Consider the following 24,481-nt stretch of genomic DNA (forward strand, 5'->3'; position numbering starts at 1 on the left):
CAAACAAAATAGATAATAATTTGCATGACTATGCTAGACAAAGTTTGCTTATTAATGTAGAGTTTTCCAAAATTACAGGCAAAATTTGAGAACATCCAAAAAAATTTCGTTAATTTATCAAAGTTTGCTTATTAAACAGGGTTTTCTAAAATTAGAGGCAAAATTTGGAAACACCCAAAATTAGCTCCTTTAGCGAATTCTAAAATTAATGAATTGTGACTTTGTGAGGAGAAAGTATTGGCAAAATGACCTCTCACAAATTTTTTTGGTACCAAAGCTAAGTCAAAGTGGAACCAAAATTAGAGTACTTTTGTATCAAGTCTATTTGATACCACATTAACGCTTACAATATTTTAATGCTTATTTTATATTTTCCAAAACCAAATACTATTCTTTAAATGTATTTCTTTCTTTTGCAAAATATTCTTAATTCTCCACTAAGTAAAGTGTAATAATTAAAAGAACGGATGACGTATATGTAAGGCTCTCATTGTTGTCATGCTTCCTAAGTTACATTAGATAATTACGAACACAAGCAAAAGTCTATCTACAATTATGGGTCGTGCAAAGAACACCCACCAACGTAAAATTTTGAAGCCTTCGGCCTTCCTACTCAAGACTAAATGTGGCATAGACAAATCTGACCAACTCGTTAATAACTTAAGGTTAGATTGACTAAATGCAAATCTGGTTAAAAAGCCAAGGGAAACGTTTGATTATCTTTTTCAAAACTCGATTAAAGATGGAATAAGTAATAAGATTTGGTTAATCGCCTTATTATAATAACAAGGCGTATGATAATAGCCCTTCGAAAAAAAGCGAGAGATATGATCAGAAATCAGAATGAACAAGAATAATACTCTTATAAATAAGATAACTGTAATATCTGAGCTTATCACAGTAATGGAGACAGAAATAAAGCACAATTATCCTAGATTAGTGTTCCTATATCTAACAAAATTGTTGTAAACGCGATTATGTACATTAGCGTAAAAAGTATCATCTCTTCAACCTTTTCGATTTATTGCCATTTTTGTTGCCCTTCCTCAAGTACTTCTGTATCTCCTCTCCTTCGTCATCTCCCATGCCTTTTCTTTTCTTCCCACCAGACTCCTTCATTTTCTATACATCCAAAACAAATGGGAAATTTATAACACCATTAAGAAAAAGATCAACACAAAATACAAAAGTAAACATATATACCATTTGTGAGATCCTTTTAGCTTCAGTAACACGTTCAAACAAGAGTAAAACTTCCTCTTCCTCGGCAGCATACTTAGGTAGCTTTTTCCCTGAATCTCAGATGATAAATAGAGACCACAAAAGAAAACAAATTAATGCATATAATGCTCAAAATAATACTCACCTATCAAATTCTCTATCTTGATAAACCGCTCCAGCTCGTACTGATTTACCAGTGAGATGGCAACCCCTGACCTTCCAGCACGAGCTGTTCTTCCTACCCGATGTATGTAATCCTGAAACCAACAATAACATCATTAGATTGATACATCATACATACATTGGAAGCAGATTAAATTTCTGCCGTCAAAACCCAATAAGCACATGCACATCCACCAAAGCAAGGCGGATGAAGAATGTCATTTGGTATACCACGTAAGCAACAGCAAAATAAGAACATTCTCAGAGCAAATCCAGAAAAAAGGAGTAAATATAACCACCACAAAGGAAAATGATACTTGCGCCCAAAAACAAAGAGGGGAAATAAAGTATACAAAGACCTATTCCTGCATATGGACATTGAACCCATGATCTCCTAAACCGTGCACAAAATGCAACCAACCCCCCCAATAAAAGATAAAAAAAGAAACACACCAATAAATAACTATACTGCACAGCCAGGGGAATCAAAAAGTGACCTTCGAATTGGCAGGGATGTCATAATTAATCACCATATCCACCGAAGGAATATCATGACCTCTACTTGCTAACTCAGTGCAAGTAAGGATACTGCATTCACCAGCTTTAAACTTGTTTAAAGCTCCAAGTCGTTTTGCCTACCACACACGTAGTGGTCAATCAGTATGAAGGGAATAAAAAAGAACTTTTAAATTGGAGATCCAAAAACCTCATATATTAAAAATTAAATTATAATAATATAAGAAAAGTGGAAAGAAAACCTAAGTTATTCCCACTAATCGGGACAGCTCAAATAGATAAATAACGGTAATATAACACAAGCAGAAAGCAAACCTGAGTCATTTTTCCATTAATTGGAACAGCTCTGAAACCAAGGTTACGGAGCATGAGTGCTAAAAGTTTAGCTACTTCACATGTACTAGTGAAAACCATTGTGCTTCCAGACAACTCCATCAAAACATACACCAGATAGCAATCCTGAGAAAAGAAAGAGAGTACATAAAGAGTAAGACTTAATAGAAATCTCCAAGATAAGCTACTCTCTACGCAAAATGGGGAAGATATCCAATAGTCAAGCGCATATTTGAACTCATATCAGCAAACAGTAATATATTGTATTGGCCAAACAAACTAGTTCAAGGCTTATAATACACATCATATATCACAAGAATGTTACATATGGCCAAACAAACTAGTTCAAGGCTTATAATACACATCATATATCACAAGAATGTTACATAAATAAACTCTCGGTCTGTGGATCATTAATGCCCAAGTCACAGTGACAAGGTATATCAGGATCAAAAACTGCAGAGTCCAAATTTTCTAAGCCACACAAATAAATAGAATGAAGAACACAATGAGACAAACCTTGTATTTTGAAGGAAGAAAAAGATATTCCTGCTTCAAAGTATCAACAGTAGAATATTTAGATGCTGTCTTAACCTGGAAAAAATAAATCAATCAATAGGATTAAGAAAATACTCAACTGTCTAGATAAAGATGTTAGCAATAGTGCAACTGGATCTCACCTTCACAGGATTTCTTAAGCAAGCCCTTTGGAGCTTCTTAACCTGCCACAAGAAAAAGCCTTGTTCTTATTTTCCCCAAAAAAAACTACTTCATCACTATTGAAATTAACAACTGCCAGTAAATATTTTTTAAGATACGGCCTGCAGTCACCCAAAAGAATTCAAGAAAAAAAAGAACGCCATGATGGACATAGGTACCTCCAAGTCCTCAATGAGAACTTGGTGAAAGAACGGAAAAAGATCAAATAGAAGTTCAGTGAATTCTCTTGATTTCCTGCCAATACATGCACAAAATTCATTTCCTACTACCAGCAGCTTACCAAAGATAAGCAATAAAAAGGAGTAATTGTCATAACTTCTTAATCAGGATCAATTATATTCAGCGCTTACCTTTTGTGTCATAGTGGCAGAAAACAAATAAGTCCTTCGCTCACGAGGGATAACTTTTAAAATATCATCAAGTGCTTTCTCAAAGTCCTCATGCAACAATCTGTCAGCTTCATCCAGTACCTGCAACATCGTGGTAAGTAAGCACTAATACATTACAAATATGCCGCAAAAAATAAAAGCAAAAGAGACCAAAAATGCCATCCAAATAAATGGTACTTGCACCAAGCACATTCTTGAAAAAAAAGTAGACATTAAAGTACAGACAGCAAATTCTCCAGGCTGATTGGCCTGGCGTAAGCTATAGGGAGTGAATTACAAATTCCCAAACTACAGACCTTCATATCTTTTTGTTCCACAATAATATTGATAAAGAATCATTGGAAAGAACCGATAGTCTCCGAACACTAGAAATGACATATATACAGTTAAGCATTTGACACCAAACTCCAATTGAGAGAATAACATAATATTAAAACTTAACAGAATCAGACAATAGCTTTAGTGACTGAGATATAGGCTATGTGCAGTTCACCTTATTTTTGCTTATTTCAGATCTAATCACATTAGATCAGAAAAAATAAGTTTAGATCAGATCAGAAAAAATAAGTTCAGATCAGATCAGACCAGATCATAACAGTTCAGATCAGATCAGATCATGCTTATATTTAAAAACTCATTATTACTAGTAAATATCTTTCATTACATATTAGTAAAAATTATAATAATAGAATATTAATAAAATACTCATTGAGACGAATCAAACAAGATCCACATGACTATATTTTTTCTTATATATTGAGAAAAATCTAAAAGATTCTCTCTAATTGTGAATAGTGTCAAGATTCTAAGTGAGAAAGATAAAAAAATACAAAGGGAGTATTATTATTTACTAGTACATTTGTTCAAACGGATTATTATTGTTGCTGTTGTACTTATTAATTATTAATATTGGTAATTATTATTAATCTTGTTGTTACCATTATAAATGTCATTGTTATCATTATATTAAGTTATTTTGTTGTTATTAAATAATAGAAAATTAATAGCCACGTGTTAAGAACATAAAATTGACGCAAAAATAAGAAATATATATAATATGATAGCTCAAATCCATGACAACGAAACTACTAAGTTCAGATTACATTTCAAAATAAGCTAAGTGTGAGATACAAATTAAAAATTTAGATTCGGTACACCTCTTCCTACCGAATTCCAAATCTCTCTAACTATTTGAAGTTGCATGCTATTTATTTCTTTTATGCGCAAGTCATAGTTGCTTGTATATCTTATTTTATTTTATATGAAAAAAAAGAGTTGAGTCTGCCGACTTCTCAAGTGTGAAACATTTTTTTAAAGGGAAAGTGTGAAACATTGTATAAGTGCTCTTATAAATTAATGACTTGAGTTATATAATTATTTTTAGTAATTATTATTATTATTATGATTATAATTATTATTATTGTTCTTATAATAATGATAATAATAATTATTATTATTAATAATAAAAGTTGTGTAAAAGTTGTAATAGAAATAAATGATAATAATAGTAATACTATAAAGAAGATCTTATAATGTATTGCATAATAATGAATTATAAAGTAATAATATAATAGTAATAATATATTTTATAAAAGATAAGATCTTGTAAATCACATCAGTTCAGATCAGATGAGATCACATCAGATCAGATCAGATCAGATCAGAAAAAATAAGTTCAGATCTCACATCAGATAAGTTCAGATCAGAAAATTTCAGGTGAACTAAACATAGCCATAAACATGCACTTGGTCAGAATTAAATTGGGACTAGGTACAAGGAACAACCAACCCAGGAAACAGAAAATATGACAGAAGCATAACAAGATAAGAGAATTTTCTATTACAAAAGAACTTGCAGTTCAGAAGTTTTAATGGCAGTGGACAACAGAAGGATGGGCTAAGACAGCTTAAAAACAAAACAGAGATTAGATACTTTCTTTCCTTTTTATTCCTCCTCTCTTCTCCTTGTCTCGGGGGTGAGGGGGAATGAACATGGATGGACAGATAATGCCGGGCTGAGGGGTGCAGACAATCAAGACCACATTCAAGCAGGCAAAGAGCTGATGTCAATACAAGTTTCCCTATCTAGCTAACCAAGAGAGATATTGTTTCCCAAAGTTTTATACACCCTCTATCCCCCAAAAAGAGCACCAACTTGCAGCAAACAAAAAAGTAGAGAACAGATCCATACAAAGTTTTCTAGTTATAAAAAATCCCCAATTGGCAGCTAGCATTAAAATCAACAAGTTTTAATAGCTTCAAAAACGGATGATGAGCACAAACCCGGATATTTATCCTCACTAATCAGCATTCAGCAACACTCCCAATTTCTCATGCTTATACTAATCTAGAAAGATAGTATCGTGGACAATGAAATGGAGCAGGGGAAATCAGTCTAAAATGACCCTATAATTATTCACATCACATAAAACAGTTCACAAAAGGATATGGGAACTACATCCAAATGGAAAATGAGAATTAGGGTCTGCTCGTTTTGAAGGAAAACTTTCCCCTATTTTGTTGTTTGGTTGGAAAAGGGATTTAGAAACGAAAACTGAAGTGGAAAAAAGTTTTTCATCCCTTTTTAAACAATTTCCTCTAAAATTTGAAGGAAAACCATTTTCCTCCATTCTCTCATTCCTAATATCACAATTTCCCTTCTTAGCTTAATAGTTTTCCATCAAACCAAACAAAGGAAACCTACTATCATTTGCATTTTCCACCAAAAATATTTTCCATGGAAAACGTATTCCATCAAAACAAACAAACCCTTAAGGGTGGTACAACATAGTCTATAGATCCACTTATAGGTCGATTTTTATAATTAATAGATAAAAACAATAAGTGTGGTTTTCTCCACTTACAACCAGGCATCTGTCTTTATAGGCGAAAAAAGGTCAACTAGTTCTATGATATAGGGATAAGGAGGTATGATACATGATAAAACCATAGACGTCAGCTTAGCAAATAAACCTTCCAACAGAAAAGATACAGCCCATATGAAGGCAGAACATACCAAATATTTCAAGGTACGAAGTGAAAACCCTTTGGTATTAGACAAATGATCCATGAGACGTCCAGGCGTCCCTACCTACAAAGAAAAGTAAAATTAGATGACAAAGAAAGAACAGTAACATAGATTAGAGCAAGCACAACTGACATACTCCCACCATCCCAAGAAGATAACAAACAAAAACTAGAGAAACGCAATATTTCCCCATGCATCCTGGTTTTCAGATACAGCAAAAGGATTAAACCCCACACATGCCTTATCAGTCTTCTACCACTGAATCAAAAATACAATAAGGTGCTGACCTAGGAGCCTTGACTTACATTCTCTAATAGAAAACTGCAGATCAATACTCGAAAGTATTTGATTGGCTCATCACCATGCAGATCTTCAGACCACAACAAGGCCATTAGCCGTTAACAGAAACTGCTGAACACTATGACAAAAAATTGCCCTGCCTGGCTAATTAATTCATCTTTCCTTTCTCTGGAGGGCAGGGGGAACGGTTAGGTTCGGAGTTCACTAGCGTGTTATTCTCGCTAGAAAGTCCAAGAGATTATACGCACAATTAATGCACCCTAGTAGGCTAGTTTTACATTCTCTAGTAGTCATTTATCTATTCAAAATCCTGCAACAATGTAATCATGTAATACAGAAAAAAGAAATGCCAACAACCACGTACTATGATATGAGGCCGTTTTGCAAGAGCAATTTGCTGCTGGTTTATGTCCACTCCACCAATAAGCTACAACAGATACAAAGTAGTTAGCATCCAGAGAGCCATATAGTAATGAAATTGCTTTCAGACACAAATAAAGTCATGTGACTCGCTTCAAAAGAGCAATTACATTCAATACATTTGATATCAATATAAAGAAACAAATAAGACGACAATGAGATGGAGCATTAACTAATTGCTTTGAAGGATTATTTCATTGCATTAATTTAAGTCAAGAAAGAGCCAAATGGTTCATGTGTATTTATAGAATTCTTCTACACCCCAAGCTTTACTACATAGCCAAAAACTTCTTATCCCAAAGCTCCACGATGTAAAGCATCATGTCGAGCAAAAGCACGTTGATGAAAAGTATTCAATGCAGATGCACTACAAAGCTTACCACTGCAGTTCTTAATCCGATGCTAGCTCCTAAAGCTTCAAACTGTTCAGCAATTTGAATTGCTAGCTCCCTAGATGAACAAAAATAAGACAATAAGAAGAGAGATATCATAAGGAAATTGGGACAGGAACAGTATCATACATTCATCATAACTCAAAAGTAATCACATTAGAGCTTATATTGGAAAATGCACGCACACGGCACAACAGAGAATGGTTTACAGGACAACAATATGCAAAATCGTTTATCTTTTTCCGCGAAAACTCAACCCAATAACACACCAAGGACTTACCTAGTGGGTGAAAGCACGCAACCAAAGAACGGCTGAGGTGATTTTGCATCCAGTAAAGCCTGAATGATTGGCAATGCGAATGCTCCGGTTTTACCAGAGCCAGTTTGAGCAAGTCCAATTATATCTTTGCCTGTAAACTGAAATTATCACTTGAAATACAATTCCAAAAATTAATCATGAATCAAAATTCAGAAGAAAACAAAAAAGACCTTCAAGAGAATTAGGAATAGAATCCGCTTGAATTTTGGTAGGAACAGTCCACCCTAATCTCACACAAGCTTCAACTAAGTCCTCGCATACACCAAGCTCTGTGAATGATTTTACTTTTTCCTCCATCTTTGATCTTTCTTTCCTTCAACAACTACAAATCTTACCAACAGGCAACAATCATACGCTAAATTTCAACTTATAAGTTCATCCAATTGAAAATTTCTTATTCAAATATTGAATGCTAAAAAGTTCACAACATATAGTAAAATTATTCCTAATCATACCTTCAAACTTTTGGAATCGTCGAAGATAAAAACTGTGGAACGAAACCTGTGTTTGATAATCTGTAACTTTGTAAAGAGAAATCAAATTTGGTTTGTATATATAGGGGGCAGGGTTTACGTCGGTAGTTAATTTAGAGATCAAAGTTTTATACACCCGGGGTTGGTATCGTGTTTTCGAACTTGATATTTTTTTTTCCATTTTTACTAAAATATACTCCCTCCGTCCCAAAATATAGTTCCTATTTCCATTTTGGGTGTCCCAAAATATGATTCTCATTTCCATATTTGATTCCACATTTTTACGTAATTTGTCTAGAAAAATCATGTCCCATCATTTATTTGCTTCTTGAATTTTGTTTTTTCCTTTGTTTATTCAACCAAAATGTTGCAATTAATGCTCTTTCACCAATATTCTTCATTCTCTCTCCTAAAATCATCTTTTCCCATACAAAATTTATTTAAATAAACAAAAAATCTTTAGTATTCCTCTTAGATTCAACTTACATAAATTACCGTGAAAAAAGGAAATGGGAACTGTATTTTGGGACGGAGGGAGTATTAAGGAAAACTCAACATTTAAAAAATACAAATATAATAATATGAATACTTAAAGCATGATTAAAATTTAAAAGTTGGTTGAGATGGTAATTGTGTCATGTATAATAGCAAGAGGTCAGTTGGTTCAAATCTTGTTGTAAGCTACTTTTACCACTGGTGCAGGCGCCTACCATAGACGTCCGCACCGGTGGTGGGGCGTCTATATTAGACGCCTCACCATTTTTAAAAAAAAAATCATTTCTTGGTGGTGTTGACGGTCAAGCTTTGGTGAGGTGTCTATGTTGAAGCTTGGCGGAAGAGATGGGTGGTACGGTGGTGATGGGGTGTGAGAAGGTGGTACGGTGGTGATGGAATGAAGAATCAGAAAAATGTTAATGGTGTCTCAGGGAGGAAGACGCCTGTTGATTTTTTATGGCTTTGTGCCTTTTTGGGGTTTTTTTTTACCCTTTTTCTCACAAAAATATGGAAGGTGGTGATGGTGGTGTGAAGGTGGTGGTGGTGTGGAGGGATGTGTAGCTGTGTAGGGGAAGTGAGGAAAGAGAAGAAAGTTTGAAAAGAAATGAAAAATATAAAAATACAGTATTTTATACGTATTTAGGGCGTTACTAGGAAATTATAGGGCGTAATTTAGCAAATCAGTTAGGAAATGAAAAATATATAGGTCTTGTTTGGTAAAGAGAGGTTTGGGGTAAAATTAGAAGTTTGAATTCATATTGGAGGATTTGACGAGTCAATTCTCTAATTTGAGTTTTCGGTAAAAAGAGAATTCAATTAGCTTATTAAGGCTATGTTCAGTTCACCTTATTTTTGCTTATTTCAGATCTAATCAGATCAGATCAGAAAAAATAAGTTCAGATCAGATCAGATCAGAAAAAATAAGTTCAGATCAGATCAGATCAGATCAGATCAGATCAGATCAGATCAGACCAGATCAGATCAGATCAGATCAGATCAGATCAGATCAGATCAGATCAGATCAGATCAGATCAGTTCAGATCATATCATGCTTATATTTAAAAACTTATTATTATTAAATATCTTTCACTACATATTAATAAAAATTATAATAATTGAATATTAATAAAGTACTCATTGAGACGAATCAAACAAGACCCCACATGACTATATATTTTTCTTATATATTAAGAAAAATCTAAAAGATTATCTCTAATTGTGGATTGTGTCAAGATTCTAAGTGACAAAGATAAAAAAATACATAGGGATTTGTTCAAAAGAATTATTATTGTTGTTGTTGTTGTACTTATTAAATTATTATTGGTAATTATTATTAATCTTGTTGTTACCATTATAAATGTCATTGCTATTATTATATTAAGTTATTTTGTTGTTATTAAATAATAGAAAATTAAAAGCCACATGTTAAGAACATAAGATTGACGCAAAAATAAGAAATATATAAAATAATGATATCTCAAATTCATGACAACGAAACTACTAATTTCGGATTACATTTCAAAATAAGCTAAGTGTGACATACAAATTATAAATTTAGATTCGGTATACCTTTTCTTACCGAATTCCAAATCTCTCTAGCTATTTGAAGTTGCACAATATTTATTTATTTTTTGCTCAAGTCATAGTTGTTTGTATATCTTGTTCTATTTTATATTAAAAAAAAAAGAGTTCAGTTTGCCGACTTCTCAAGTGTGAAACTTTTTTTTAAGGGAAAGTGTGAAACATTGTATAAGTGCTCTTATAAAATAATGACTTGAGTTATATAATTATTTTTAATAATAATAATAAGTCCAAAAAGCTCTTTTTGAAAAAGTTAGGGGATGAGCTTTTTAACATTAGAGGTTTGGGTATGAGTGGACCAACAATAAATTATGCACATGCTCTTATGGTCATTCTACACAATAGTGTAGTAATTAAATATCAGCTACTTAGTAAAACACTTTTATACAAACAACTAATACAATTAGCTAGTCAAATCAACTAAAATAATCAACTGTCATCTATCAGATAGTGCAATCAACTAACATCTAACAACTATCCGCTATTGTCAAACAAGGCCATAATAAGTATAATTCATACTCCCTTCGTCCCAAAAATAGAGTTTTCATTTCTTTCACTACAAGTATTAGAGAAATCATATGTGTTAGTTAATCATAATTAAAAATTAAAGTTGATACACTATGCATAAATTATTTATTGAGAAGAGATAATGTGTCATTTTACAAAGTTATCTAAGTAGATAATACAATAAGAAATAAAAGGTAAATAATATTTTACTTGGTAGACTCATACCAAATAATAAAAACATGGGAAATCTATTTGGGACGGACATAAATGAAAAAAATGAAAACTCTATTAAGGGACGGGGGAGTATAAATTTGAACAAAATATGTAGTAGTACTTTCAATAACACCGATTTTGTGAACTAGTACATTTTATATTTTATTTTGTCAACTAGTACCTTTAAGTACTTTAATGTTTTAATTTCAGTACCTTTTCTCAAATTTCCGACAAAAATGGTCAAAATTTCGATATTGACTTCGTTTCGCCCTTCCACTTTTGTATTTTTTTGTTTTTCAAATACCCGTGACTCCACTGTCCTTTATTAACTCTTTTTTCCTCCCATTTTCACTCTTCGGCTTCGTTTGGTAGGGCGTAAAATATTTTCAGTGTAAAATGATTTTCATGGAAAACAATTTACAATGGAAAACACAACTCCAAAATTAGTTTTCCGTTGTTTGGTTCGATGTAAAAAAAATGATGAAATGAAAGGAAAATGAAAGGGAAAGTAAGGAGGTAGTGAGAGGAGTGTACAAGAGAAAGAAGGAAAATAGTTTTCCCTTCATTTTGAAAGGAAAATGGTTTGGAAATTATTTGTATTTTGAGTGACCCTCCCCCGGTTTGTATGAATATTTTACCTAAAAGAGAAACTAGACTCTCCTATTTCGCTGCTTTCTAACATTTATGCGGACCTCCCAGGTTCTTCTTTGGGGGGATCTTAGCTTAGTTTGTATGGTTTGAGATTATTTAATGGTATGTTGCTCCTTTTCCTCAAAAAAAAAAAGATATGGCAAAGTCTATAAAAGAGGGTGATTATAATGGGGTTTTTTGTCCCAAACTACCTTTAACTTTTAAGTTTTTGCGAGAAACTACCTTATAAAAAAAATGTTGTCCTAAACTACCTTACTTTACAATTTTGTTGTTGACAACTACCTTATGCCGGTTTCCGGCATTGACTTTTGTTTTTTCAGTTCAAAATTGTGGGAAAAACAAAATTACCCTTGTGGAAATTGAGGAGGGTGATTGTTTCAATTTTAGTTTAAGTAGAAGAGGAATTTAATGGTGGATTGGTGGTACAAAGTGTCACATAGATATGAGGGAGAGAGCGCGCGCACACCGGAAAATGAGGAAATTAGGGTGGGGAAAACTAAAAAAAAGGGTTTGAAAAGGTCAAGTGATATAATATGACAATAAAAAAGCGGAAAAAACAAAAGTCAACGTCGGAAATCGGCCTAAGGTAGTTGTCAACAACAAAATGGTAAAAGTAAGGTAGTTTGGGACAACAATTTTTTTATAAGGTAGTTTCTCGCAAAAACATAAAAGTTAAAGGTAGTTTGGGACAAAAAACCCTTATAATGGATAAACTCACCCTTAGTCACAACATTTGTTTTTTCACGCTTTCCAACAGTTCCACTCTATTGTTGGACACAACGCTGAATACACATTAGGTTAAGATACACTCCATTCACCTTATTTTCCTGAACTTAATTAAATAAAGTCGAATTTTACTGATTTGGACGCAAAACTTCTCCCCGAAAATCAGACCACCTAGACTAGACACTTTGGCTTGAAATTAAACTTTTTTTTTTGCGAAAACCTGACCAGTGGTGAAATATGATCTGAATGCAACTCATTAAACCGAGATCAGGAAGCATTTGTATCACTCCAAGGAATTTATCATTCTTGCAATTCTTCATTTCTAAGTCACGTCTCCAGTGACCGCACCTTTATGAGGCCAGTGCAAAATTACTAGTATTATAAATGCATGATTATATTAGCTGATTAGCTTTATGGAGTCCAGGATCCAGATATCAAGACCAATCTCCCCACAAATTAAATAAATACAAAAAAGAATTCAAGTCAAATCAACAAGTCGAGCTTTTTTATGTTACTATTGAACAAGAAAAGATTTAAATTTATACCATCACAGATCTATTAATTTCCAAAATTTTACCAACTTAGAAGCAAAAACCATCAATAGAGAAAAAAAAACTAATAATGACACATTATCAAAACGTGCCACTCTTACATTGCCTATAATTCAATGGAGTTGGTCGTTATAACTTATATAGAGGTCACTTCTACAAAAGAATCATGAAATTTGCATTTTCAATTAGTCAGTCACACTGAAACAAAGACTTGGCCTTTTTCTTGGAACATAAATATATAGATTATAGATAGTGATACTCCTATTTTGTTAATTAACAAACCAATGGTCTGAATGAATAATCAAGCTGCAATTTTTTAGTTGGAACCTTGTGGCCTTATGATTTATGGCCCTATGCCGGTGAATTGATTGCATATTTGCTTCTATTCATGAGATCAGATGTGTGGTTCACATACCCCTATAAACATTAGATAGTGTAAAATGTGTGGGGATAATTTAATTAGTATAGTTTACAAATTTTGAGTTCTTTTTTTTGGAAGAGCATATATTTGAAATTTTTTGTGTATTTGAGAATATAAATGTGGCATATTAAGATCTTGTTCTTTTGGACTGAATTTGTGAGTGAAAACCAACTGAAATGAATTAAAATTTTGCACAAAATAAAGGGGACCATCAAACCCTTTGCTTATATTTTGGTTTAAACACTCTTATTTCACACATCCTAAATTATCAAAGGTATGCTTTTTTCATCATGTTTTTTTTTTAAACTTATTGTATATTTTTAATTTATTTTGCCTAACTTCTTAACTTTTCTCAATAAATTTGAAAATTTAAAGCTATTCTTTAACTTTCTGAATTTTCTTTTTTATTTTTCTAGAAAATGTAAAAATAAGTTGAACAAATGAACAAATTTTTTGTGACTATGAAGACACTTGTTACCTTTATTGAGATAGATGGTTGGACTTTAAATGTAGTACTTTATGTGTTTCTTTTTGTTTGCTCTATTGAGTTTTGCTAACATTATTGGATTTTTGGCTGGGTAGAGCTCGTAAAAGACAAAATGGTGGGATTAAGTAGAGTGAATGCGAGAATAAAGTTGTATTTTTTTTATTGTCATTTTTACTATGTGGCAAACTCAGTGGGACAAACCAAAATGACTATTGAGGCAAAGTTGAAGAAATGGAGATGGTATGTGACAGGGATTTTAGATACATAGTAGGTTGCGAGGTTATGAGCTAGCTACTTGACAAAGAAAATTTGAAGTTGAATAGAGCTTAGAATTTGTTTCAACAACAAAGAAATGACGATAACTCAATTTGATATACACTTATACAAGCACATTTAGCTTAGACTGTATTTTTTGTTATTGGTCTAGCAAATATAATAATTTGAATTTAACAAGATGATGAAAGCTTTTTTTTTTTGAAATTAACATTGATTAGTTGATTCAAAGTTATACGACATCTACAATAGAAGTAGAAACTAAACAACTACATATCAAAATGAAATAAATACAACGATTTTTTCACCACATACCCCGAGTTTTTACGAAATTCACCGGGTGCCCTCACACTTTTGAAAATACACCTGCTACCCCTCAGTTTCAACAAAATACTCTCAAATGCCCTTAATGACTAACAACGGTAAACTCCATTAACCTCCATTAGTCATTAATCATACACCTAGTACCCCTCAGTTCAACAAAATACACTCAAATGCCCTTAATGATTAACGGCGGTAAACTCCGTTAACCTTCGTTAACTTTCGTTAGTCATTAATCTTTCTTTTGTTGTTTTCAACCCTAAATAACCACTAACACTAACCTTAATACTAATAGTAACCCTAATCCTAACCTTACCCATAACCCTAACCCTAAACCCTAAACATAATCACCCTCCCCACCACCCCAACAGACCCAACTAACTCTGGTATAAAAAATATGTATACAAGACGTTAGTAGGAAAAAATAGGACGACATTTAACGAAACCTTATTTCGAAGAACTTTGGAAGCAAAGCCTTGTTTTCTCCACTAATTCTGGGATCATTGAGTAAGTGAAAGAAAAACGAAGTAGTCTCAGTGTCAGCTGCAAAACCTTTGTTGGTCATAATGCTGACAAGCTCCAACGCCTTTTTCACATCATTACGATGAAGGAATCCCTAATAATTGTATTGTAGGTGCACTTATTTGGAGGACATCCATGGCTTTCCATTTTCTTCATTAGCTTGCATTTCTATCTTACAGACTTGAGAAACCATTGATGGTCATCAACAATACATCGATATCAATATAATGAATTGGTGCACGATGTGTGTAATTTCGACAAGAAAAATGAGATAGAAATGTAAATCTCAAGTGAAATTTAAAAGGCAAATGGGAAAGAAAGAAATGAGGAGAGAGAGGGAGAAAAATACCAGAAGAATGAACAACTCCAGACAAAGAAGAACAGCATGATGAAGCTACAACAACACCGGCTTTGCTCCTCAAAATCATCTCTCTTTTATTCATCTTTCTTACCATAACATCTGTTAATTAATGGAAACGAAAACCTCCAAAACCCTTCAAATTGTGTAGAAACTTTAAACATGCTCCTTTTTAAATTGCACCGTTCATTTTTTTGACACTATTAATCAACCAACTTTATTGAGCTATCTCGTGTCATTACGTGAGAAATGGGTCGTGGAAAGAACACCCACCAACGTAAAGTTTTGAAGCCTTTCCCTTCCTACTCAAGACTAAATGTGGAATACACAAATCTGACCAACTCGTTAATAACTTACTCTAGGTAAGATTGACTAAATGCAAATCTGTTTAAAAAGCCAAGTGAAATGTTTGATTATCTTTTTCAAAACTCGATTAAAGATGGAATATTAATAAGATCTGGTTATTCGCCTTATTATAATAACAAGATGTATGATAATAGCCATTCAAAAAAAAGCGAGAGATATAATCAGAAGGGTAAATAAACTCCATGAACAAGAATAATACACTTACAAATAAGATAACTGTAATATCTGAGCTTATCACAGTAATGGAGACAGAGATAAAGCACAATTATCCTAGATTAGTGTTCCTGTATCTACCAAAATTGTTGTCAATGCGATTATGTATATTAGCGTAAAAAGTATCATCTCTTCGACCTTTTCGATGTATTGCCATTTTTGTTGTCCTTTCTCAAGTATTTCTGTATATCCTCTCCGTCGTCATCTCCCATGCCTTTTCTTTTCTTCCCACCAGACTCCTTCATTTTCTATACATCCAAAACAAATGGGAGATTTATAACACCATTAAGAAAAAGATCAACACAAAACACAAACCACAAAAGTAAACATATATACCATTTGTGAGATCCTTTTAGCTTCAGTAACACGTTCCAACAAGAGTAAAACTTCCTCTTCCTCGGCTGCATACTTAGGTAGCTTTTTCCCTGCATCTCAGATGATAAATAGAGGCCCCCAAAGAAAACAAATTAATGCATATATTGCTCAAAATAATACTCACCTATCAAATTCTCTATCTGGATAAACCACTCCAGCTCGTACTGATTTACAAGTGAGATGGCAACCCCTGACCTTCCAGCACGAGCTGTTCTTCCTACCCGATGTATGTAATCCTGAAACCAACAATTACATCATTAAATTGATACATAATACATACATTGGAAGCAGATCAAATTTCTGCGGTGAAAAACCAATAAGCATTTCCACCAAAGCAAGGCAGATGAAGAATGTCATTAGTATACCACGTAAGCAACAGCAAAATAGAAACATTCTCACAGCAAATCCAGAAAAAAGGAGTAAATATAACCACCACAAAGGAAAATGATACTTGCGCCCAAAAACAAAGAGGGGAAATAAAGTATGCACAAAGACCTATTCCTGCAGATGGACATTGAACCCATGATCTCCTAAAGCGTGCAGTGACGTGCACAAAATGCAACCAACCCCCGCAATAAAAGATAATCACCCCCATAAATAACTGTACTGCAGAGCCAGGGGCATCAAAAAGTGACCTTCGAATTGGCAGGAATGTCATAATTAATCACCATATCCACCGAAGGAATATCAAGACCTCTACTTGCTACATCAGTGCAAGTAAGGATACTGCATTCACCAGCTTTAAACTTGTTTAAAGCTCCAAGTCGTTTGGCCTACCACAAACAAGTAGAGGTCAATCAGTATGAAGGGCATAAAAAAGAACTTCTAATTGGAGGTCCAAAAACCTTATATATTAAAAATTAAATTATAATAATATAAGAAAAATTGAAAGAAAACCTAAGTTATTCCCATTAATCGAGACAGCTCAAATAGATAAATAACAGTAATATAACACAAGCAGAAAGCAAACCTGAGTCATTTTTCCATTAATTGGAACAGCTCTTAAACCAAGGTTACGGAGCATGAGTGCTAAAAGATTAGCTACTTCACATGTACGAGTGAAAACCATTGTGCTTCCAGACAACTCCATCAAAACATACACCAGATAGCAATCCTGAGAAAAGAAAGAGAGTACATAAAGAGTAAGACTTCATAGAAATCTCCAAGATAAGCTACTCTCTACGCGAAACACGGAAGATATCAAATAGTCAAGCGCATATTTGACCTCATATCAGCAAACAGTAATATGTTGTATTGGCCAAACAAACTAGTTCAAGGCTTATAATACATATCATATATTACAAGAATGTTACATATATAAACTCTCGGTCTGCGGATCATTAATGCCCAAGTCACAGTGACAAGGTATCAAAAACTGAGGAGTCCAAATTTTCTAAGCCACACAAATAAATAGAATGAAGCACACAACGAGACAAACCTTGTATTTTGAAGGAAGAAAAAGATATTCCTGCTTCAAAGTATCAACAGTAGAATATTTAGATGCTGCCTCAACCTGGAAAAAATAAATCATATCAATAGGATTAAGAAAATACTCAACTGTCTAGATAAAGATGTTAGCAATAGTGCAACTGGATCTTACCTTCACAGGATTTCTTAAGCAAGCCCTTTGTAGCTTCTTAACCTGCCACAAGAAAAGGCCTTGTTCTTATTTTTCCCAAAAAAAACTACCTCATCACTATCGAAATTAACAACTGCCAGTATATATTTTTTAAGATACGGCCTGCAGTCACCCAAAAGAATTCAAGAAAAAAAAAGAACGCCGTGATGGACATAGGTAACTCCAAATCCTCAATGAGAACTTCATGAAAGAACGAAAAAAAGATCAATAGAAGTTCAGTGAATTCTCTTGATTTCCTGCCAATACATGCACAAAATTCGCTTCCTACTACCAGCAGGTTACCAAAGACAACCAATAAAAAGGAGTAATTGTCATAACTTCTTAATCAGGATCAATTGTATTCAGCGCTTACCTTTTTTGTCATAGTGGCAGAAAACAAATAAGTCCTTCGCTCAAGAGGGATAACTTTTAAAATATCATCAAGCGCTTTCTCAAAGTCCTCATTCAACAATCTGTCAGCTTCATCCAGTACCTGCAACATCGTGGTAAGTAAGCACTAATACATTACAAAAATGCCGCAAAAAATAAAAGCAAAAGAGACCAAAAATGCCATCCATATAAATGGTACTTGCACCAAGCACATTCTTGAGAAATAGTAGACATTAAAGTACAGACAGCAAATTCTCCAGGCTGACTGGCGTGGCGTAAGCTATAGGGAGTCAATTACAAATTCCCAAACTACAAACTTTCATATCTTTTTGTTCCACATTAATATTGTTAGAGAATCATTGTAAAGAACCGATAGTCTCGACCAATAGAAATGACATATATACAGTTAAACATTTGACACCAAACTCCAATTGAGAGAATAATATAATATTAAAACTTAACAGAATCAGACAATAGCTTTAGTGACTGAGATATAAACATGCACTTGTGTCGGAATTAAATTGGGACTAGGTACAAGGAACAAGCAACCAAGGAAACAGAAAATATGACAGAAGCATAACAAGATAAGAGAATTTTCTATTACAAAAGAACTTACGGTTCAGAAGTTTTAATGGCAGTGGACAACAGAAAGACGGGCTAAGACAGCTTAAAAACAAAACATAAATTAGATACTATCTTTCCTTTTTATTCCTCCTCTCTTCTCCTTGTCTCGGGGGTGAGGGGGAATGAACAGGGATGGACAGATGATGCGCCGGGCTGAGGAGTGCAGACAATCAAGACCACATTCAAGCAGGCAAAGAGCTGATGTCAATACAAGTTTCCCTATCTAGCTAACCAAGAGAGATACTGTTTCCCAAAGTTTTATACACCCTCTATCCTACAATAAGAGCACCAACTCGCAGCAAACAAAAAAGTAGAAAACAGATCCATACAAAGTTCTCTAGTTATAAAAAATCCCCAATTGGCAGCTAGCATTAAAATCAACAAGTTTTAATAGCTTCAAAAACGGATGACGAGTACAAACCCGCATATTTATTCTCACTAATCAGCATTCAGTAACACTCCCAATTTCTCATGCTTATGCTAATCTAGAAAGACAGTATCATGGACAATGAAATGGAGCAGGGGAAATCAATCTAAAATGACCCTATAATTAGTCACATCACATAAAACAAAGGACATAGGAACTACATCCAAATGGAAAATGAGAATTAGGGTCTGCTCGTTTTGAAGGACAACTTTACCCGTTTTTTGTTGTTTGGTTGGAAAAAGGGATTTAGAAACGAAAACTGAAATGGAGAAAAGTTTTCCATCCCTTTTTAAACATTTTCCTTTAAAATTTGAAGGAAAACCATTTTCCTCCATTCTCTCATTCCCAATATCACAATTTCCCTTCTTAGCTTAATAGTTTTCCATCAAACCAAACAAAGGAAACCTAGTATCATTTGCATTTTCCATGGAACACATATTCCATCAAAACAAACAGACCCTTGAGGGTGGTACAACATAGTCTATAGATCCACTTACAGGTCGATTTTTATAATAAATAAATAAAAACAATAAGTGTGGTTTTCTCCACTTACAACCAGGCATCTGTCTTTATAGACGAAAAAAGGTCAACTAGTTCTATGATATAGGGATAAGGAGGTATGATACATGATAAAACCATAGACGTCAGCTTAGCAAATAAACCTTCCAACAGAAAAGATATAGCCCATATGAAGGCAGAACATACCAAATATTTCAAGGTACGAAGTGAAAACCCTTTGGTATTAGACAAATGATCCATGAGACGTCCAGGCGTCCCTACCTACAAAGAAAAGTATGATTAGATGACAAAGGAACAGTAACAGATTAGAGCAAGCGCAACTGACATACTCCCACCATCCCAAGAAGATAGCAAACAAAAACTAGAGAAATGCAATATTTCCCCATGCATCCTGGTTTTCAGATACAGCAAAAAGATTGAACCCCACACTGACATACTCCCACAATCCTGGTCTTCTACCACTGAATCAAAAATACAATAAGGTGCTGACCTAGGAGCCTTGACTTACATTCTCTAATAGAAAACTGCATGTCAATACTCGAAAGTATTTGATTGGCTCATCACCATGCAGATCTTCAGAGCAGAACAAGGCCATTAGCCATTAACAGAAACTGTTGAACACTATGAGTCTATGACAAAAGATTGCCCCGCCTGGCTAATTAATTCATTTTTCCTTTCTCTGGAGGGTAGGGGGGAACGGTTAGGTTGGGAGTTCACTAGTGTGTTATTCTCGATAGAAAGTCCAAGAGATTATATGCATAATTAATGCACCCTAGTAGGCTAGTACAGTACTAAGCAAGTTTCAATGATCAGACATTTATTTATTCAAAATCCTGCAACAATGTAATCATGTAATAGAGAAAAAAAGAAATGCCAGCAACCACATACTATGATATGAGGCCGTTTTGCAAGAGCAATTTGCTGCTGGTTTATGTCCACTCCACCAACAAGCTACAACAGATACAAAGTAGTTAGCATCCAGAGAGCCATATAGTAATGAAATTGCTTTCAGACACAAACAAAGTCACGTAACTCGCTTCAAAAGACCAATTATATTCAATCCATTTGATATCGATATAAAGAAACAAATAAGACGACAATGAGATGGAGCATTAACTAATTGCTTTGAAGGATTATTTCATTGCATAAATTTAAGTCAAGAAAGAGCCAAATGGTTCATGTGTATTTATAGAATTCTTCTACACCCCAAGCTTTACTACATAGCCAAAAACTTCTTATCCCAAAGCTCCACGATGTAAAGCATCATGTCGAGCAAAAGCACGTTGATGAAAAGTATTCAATGCAGATGCACAACAAAGCTTACCACTGCAGTTCTTAATCCGATGCTAGCTCCTAAAGCTTCAAACTGTTCAGCAATTTGAATTGCTAGCTCCCTAGATGAACAAAAATAAGACAGTAAGTAGAGAGGTATCATACATTCATCATAACTCAAAAGTAATCACATTAGAGCTTATATTGGAAAATGCACGCACACGGCACAACAGAGAATGGTTTACAGGACAATAATATGCAAAATCGTTTATCTTTTTTCGCGAAAACTCAACCCAATAACACACCAAGAACTTACCTAGTGGGTGAAAGCACGCAACCAAAGAACGGCTGAGGTGATTTTGCATCCAGTAAAGCCTGAATGATTGGCAATGCGAATGCTCCGGTTTTACCAGAGCCAGTTTGAGCAAGTCCAATTATATCTTTGCCTGTAAACTGAAATTATCACTTGAAATACAATTCCAAAAATTAATCATGAATCAAAATTCAGAAGAAAACAAAAAAGACCTTCAAGAGCATGAGGAATAGAATCCGCTTGAATTTTGGTAGGAACAGTCCATCCTAATCTCACACAAGCTTCAACTAAGTCCTCGCATACACCAAGCTCTGTGAATGATTTCACTTTTTCCTCCATCTTTGATCTTTCTTTCCTTCAACAACTACAAATCTTACCAACAATCATACGCTAAATTTCAACTTATATACTAGTTAATCGAATTGAAAATTTCTTATTCAAATATTGAATGCTAAAAAGCTTACGATATATAGTAAAATTATTCCTCATCATACCTTCAAACTTTTGGAATCGTCGAAAAATTCCTGCAATCCAACTTTTCAGATAAAAACTGTGGAACGAAATCTGTGTTTGATAATCTGTAAGTCTGTAACTTTGTAGAGGGAAATCAAATTTGTTTCGTATATATAGGGGTTTACGTCGGTAGTTAATTTAGGGACCAAAGTTCGATTTATATATTTCCTCCGTTTTTTTAGATGGTACACTTTATATTTTAGGAAGTTTTAAATTAGATGTTATACTTTTATATTGGTGATAACTTCTCTCTATCTCTCCTATCACATGTTCACATGGGACCCTCTTGTTTTTCATTCTCTCTATCTCTCCTCTCCAAAAATTACCTAAGAGTCCGTAATTTGAAAAGTGTAACATCTAAATAAAAACGGAGGAAGTATATTTTTTAGAGTCCGTTTTTTGTGCAACATGCCACATATAAACTAAACGGTGCGGCCACGCATTTTACTATACTTCTTCTTTCTTCGCCCCATTTCCTGAACTCCTCTCTCTCTCCAACAGTCTGGTTTTCATTTCTCTCTGCTCGCCACTCTCTCTCCTTTGCTTCCATGGCTTCCCCTTCCAAACCTTCCTCATTTCTGTCATTTTCTCTCTCCTCCTGCGCCAGTTCCTTCTCTCCTTTCTCTCCTCAAGGTAATTTGTGCAATTTTGGAATTTTATTTTCTCATTCAATTTTTTTTTTTAATCTTATAAAAAACTTAAATCGGTTTTCATATTGTTGAATCAAATTTTTTTCTTTTGAATTTTAAGTTCTTATTTTTTAAATTGTTTTTCAGTTTTAGAACTTCAATTACTGAATATTTTAGACTGCAATTCAATTTTGCTTGAATTTTACAATTAATTTAAACCCTCTTAAAGAAAGCTGTGTCGAGGCATCAACAAATTAAAGAGAATGTTTGAAAGATCATTGATCATATGGCATGGTGAACGATACTAAAGGTTTGTGCAGGAGTGATAGTCATGGTGCAGGAGAGAAAGAGATGCTGCCAAAGAAGGAAGAAGGACATATCAATTTGCATACTAATGATTAGGCTATAATTCGTTCATATTTTAGCATCAATTTGTTGGTTTCTCTCTTGGACTTCAAAAATTATAGAGAAGGAAGAAGGAGAGAGAGGGGGTGGGGGAAGAGGAGAGAGAGGGGGAAAAAGTAACCTCTAATTCAGTATAATTAACTTCTTATAATGACACTCACAAGTAAAAGTAACCTTTTATAAGTATAAAAAGTAACCCCTATTCACGGTAGAACTAACCCTTTATAATTACAAAAATAACCCTTATAATTACAAAAAGTAACCTCTATTTACTGTAGAAGTAACCCTTTATAATTAAAAAGTAATCCCTAATTTCAAAACCCCTTATAATTAAAAAGTAATCCCTAATTTCGATAAAAGTAACCCCTTATAATTAAAAAGTAATCCCTAATTTCAATAAAAGTAACCCCTTATAATTACAAAAGTAACACCTACTTTTATTAACTAATGATGAGGTTACTTTTATAAATGGATATTTTGAAAAATATATGAGGGTTACTTGCAAAATAAATGGGTTACTTGTATGATAAAATAAGGGTACAAATAATAATAGTTACTTATTATGAAGCAATGGGTTCCTCGTAAAAAATAACCTCTAGTTTCAGTAAAAGTAACCCCTTATAATTACAAAAAGTAACCTCTAGTTTCAATAAAAGTAATCTCTGGTTATCGTAAAAAGTAACCTACACTTTTAGTAAAAGTAACTCCTATTTATAGTAAAAGTAACCCCTAGTTATAGTAAATGTAACCCCCATATAGTTACAAAAACTAACTTATACTTTCAGTAAAAGTAACATCTTATAGTTACAAAAAGTAACCCCTATTCACTGTAGAAGTAACCCTTTATAATTACAAAAGTAACCCCTTATAATTACAAAAGGTAACCTCTATTTACTGTAAAAGTAACCCCTAATTTCAATAAAAGTAACCCCTTATAATTACGAAAGTAGCACCTACTTTTGCGAACATATGAGGTTACTCGAACAAATAAATAAGGTTACTCAAACATGTAATTAGGGTTACTTTTATTAGCTAATAAGGTTACTTTTATAATTTAATGAGTCATTTGAAAAATATATAAGATATACTTGTAGAATAAATGGGTTACTTGTATGATAAAATAAGGGTACAAATAATAATAGTTACTTATTATGAAGTAATGGGTTCCTCGTATTATAAAATAAGGTTACAAATAATAAGGGTTACACGTACATTTAAGTAGGGTTATCCAAAAACGGATTCACGCTTAAGCTTTTTTTAAAGGGGACACGAGCATCATTATAAGGCCTAGCTTGGACTTAAATTAGCTGGCCACGTCCTTATTTATCAATGTGTTAATGGTAAAATTCTAGAGGAAATAAGAGGATAGAGAAAAAAAAAAGGGGAAATAAGAGGAGAGAGAAAATGAGGCAAAAAAATAGAAAAAATGAGAGACACAT

General features: G+C 33.6%; 2 protein-coding genes across 7 annotated transcripts; both read right to left on the reverse strand.

The window, feature by feature from the left end:
- Window positions 1-844: 844 nt before the first annotated feature.
- LOC104890556 (DEAD-box ATP-dependent RNA helicase 10) lies at window positions 845-8,376 on the reverse strand. 2 transcript variants are annotated; one of them, XM_010676096.4, is made up of 14 exons: window positions 8,255-8,376; window positions 7,970-8,121; window positions 7,761-7,890; window positions 7,469-7,538; window positions 7,033-7,095; window positions 6,357-6,431; window positions 3,303-3,422; window positions 2,913-2,954; window positions 2,752-2,826; window positions 2,215-2,358; window positions 1,881-2,018; window positions 1,367-1,478; window positions 1,204-1,292; window positions 845-1,122 (listed from the first exon to the last, which is right to left on the reverse strand). In XM_010676096.4, exons 2-14 carry the CDS (start codon window positions 8,094-8,096, stop codon window positions 1,000-1,002), a joined length of 1,308 nt encoding a protein of 435 aa, XP_010674398.2. In that variant the 5' UTR covers window positions 8,097-8,121; window positions 8,255-8,376; the 3' UTR covers window positions 845-999. The 2 variants fall into 2 exon arrangements, with proteins under 2 accessions (XP_010674398.2, XP_010674397.2); XM_010676095.4 differs by having other exon boundaries at window positions 7,970-8,129; window positions 8,255-8,372.
- A 7,526-nt stretch (window positions 8,377-15,902) lies between these two features.
- On the reverse strand, window positions 15,903-22,145 carry LOC125497054 (DEAD-box ATP-dependent RNA helicase 10-like). Of its 5 annotated transcripts, none has more exons than XM_048643390.2 (14): window positions 21,990-22,145; window positions 21,708-21,867; window positions 21,499-21,628; window positions 21,235-21,304; window positions 20,799-20,861; window positions 20,097-20,171; window positions 18,324-18,443; window positions 17,933-17,974; window positions 17,771-17,845; window positions 17,303-17,446; window positions 16,968-17,105; window positions 16,457-16,568; window positions 16,294-16,382; window positions 15,903-16,205 (listed from the first exon to the last, which is right to left on the reverse strand). In XM_048643390.2, exons 2-14 carry the CDS (start codon window positions 21,832-21,834, stop codon window positions 16,083-16,085), a joined length of 1,308 nt encoding a protein of 435 aa, XP_048499347.1. In that variant the 5' UTR covers window positions 21,835-21,867; window positions 21,990-22,145; the 3' UTR covers window positions 15,903-16,082. The 5 variants fall into 5 exon arrangements, with proteins under 5 accessions (XP_048499347.1, XP_048499348.1, XP_057250399.1 ...); XM_048643391.2 differs by having other exon boundaries at window positions 21,708-21,859; window positions 21,990-22,144; XM_057394416.1 differs by having other exon boundaries at window positions 21,499-21,635; window positions 21,708-21,834; window positions 21,990-22,121.
- Window positions 22,146-24,481: the final 2,336 nt, after the last annotated feature.

Source organism: Beta vulgaris, chromosome 4 (genome assembly GCF_026745355.1).
Source record: "Beta vulgaris subsp. vulgaris cultivar EL10 chromosome 4, EL10.2, whole genome shotgun sequence".
In the NCBI taxonomy this organism is placed as follows: Eukaryota; Viridiplantae; Streptophyta; class Magnoliopsida; order Caryophyllales; family Amaranthaceae; genus Beta; species Beta vulgaris.

Excerpts from the sequence above, each read along its gene's own strand:
- LOC125497054 (XM_048643390.2), bottom strand. The coding sequence starts at position 21,834 with ATGGAGGAAAAAGTGAAATCATTCACAGAGCTTGGTGTATGCGAGGAC. Across the intron at positions 20,172-20,798 it reads CAAAACGGCCTCATATCATA|GTAGGGACGCCTGGACGTCT; the intron begins GTATGTGGTTGC and ends TTTTCTTTGTAG. Across the intron at positions 18,444-20,096 it reads TTCGTACCTTGAAATATTTG|GTACTGGATGAAGCTGACAG; the intron begins GTATGTTCTGCC and ends ACGATGTTGCAG.
- LOC104890556 (XM_010676096.4), bottom strand. The coding sequence starts at position 8,096 with ATGGAGGAAAAAGTAAAATCATTCACAGAGCTTGGTGTATGCGAGGAC. Across the intron at positions 2,955-3,302 it reads CTGCCACTATGACACAAAAG|GTTAAGAAGCTCCAAAGGGC; the intron begins GTAAGCGCTGAA and ends TTCTTGTGGCAG. Across the intron at positions 2,359-2,751 it reads TTCTTCCTTCAAAATACAAG|GATTGCTATCTGGTGTATGT; the intron begins GTTTGTCTCATT and ends TTCTTTTCTCAG.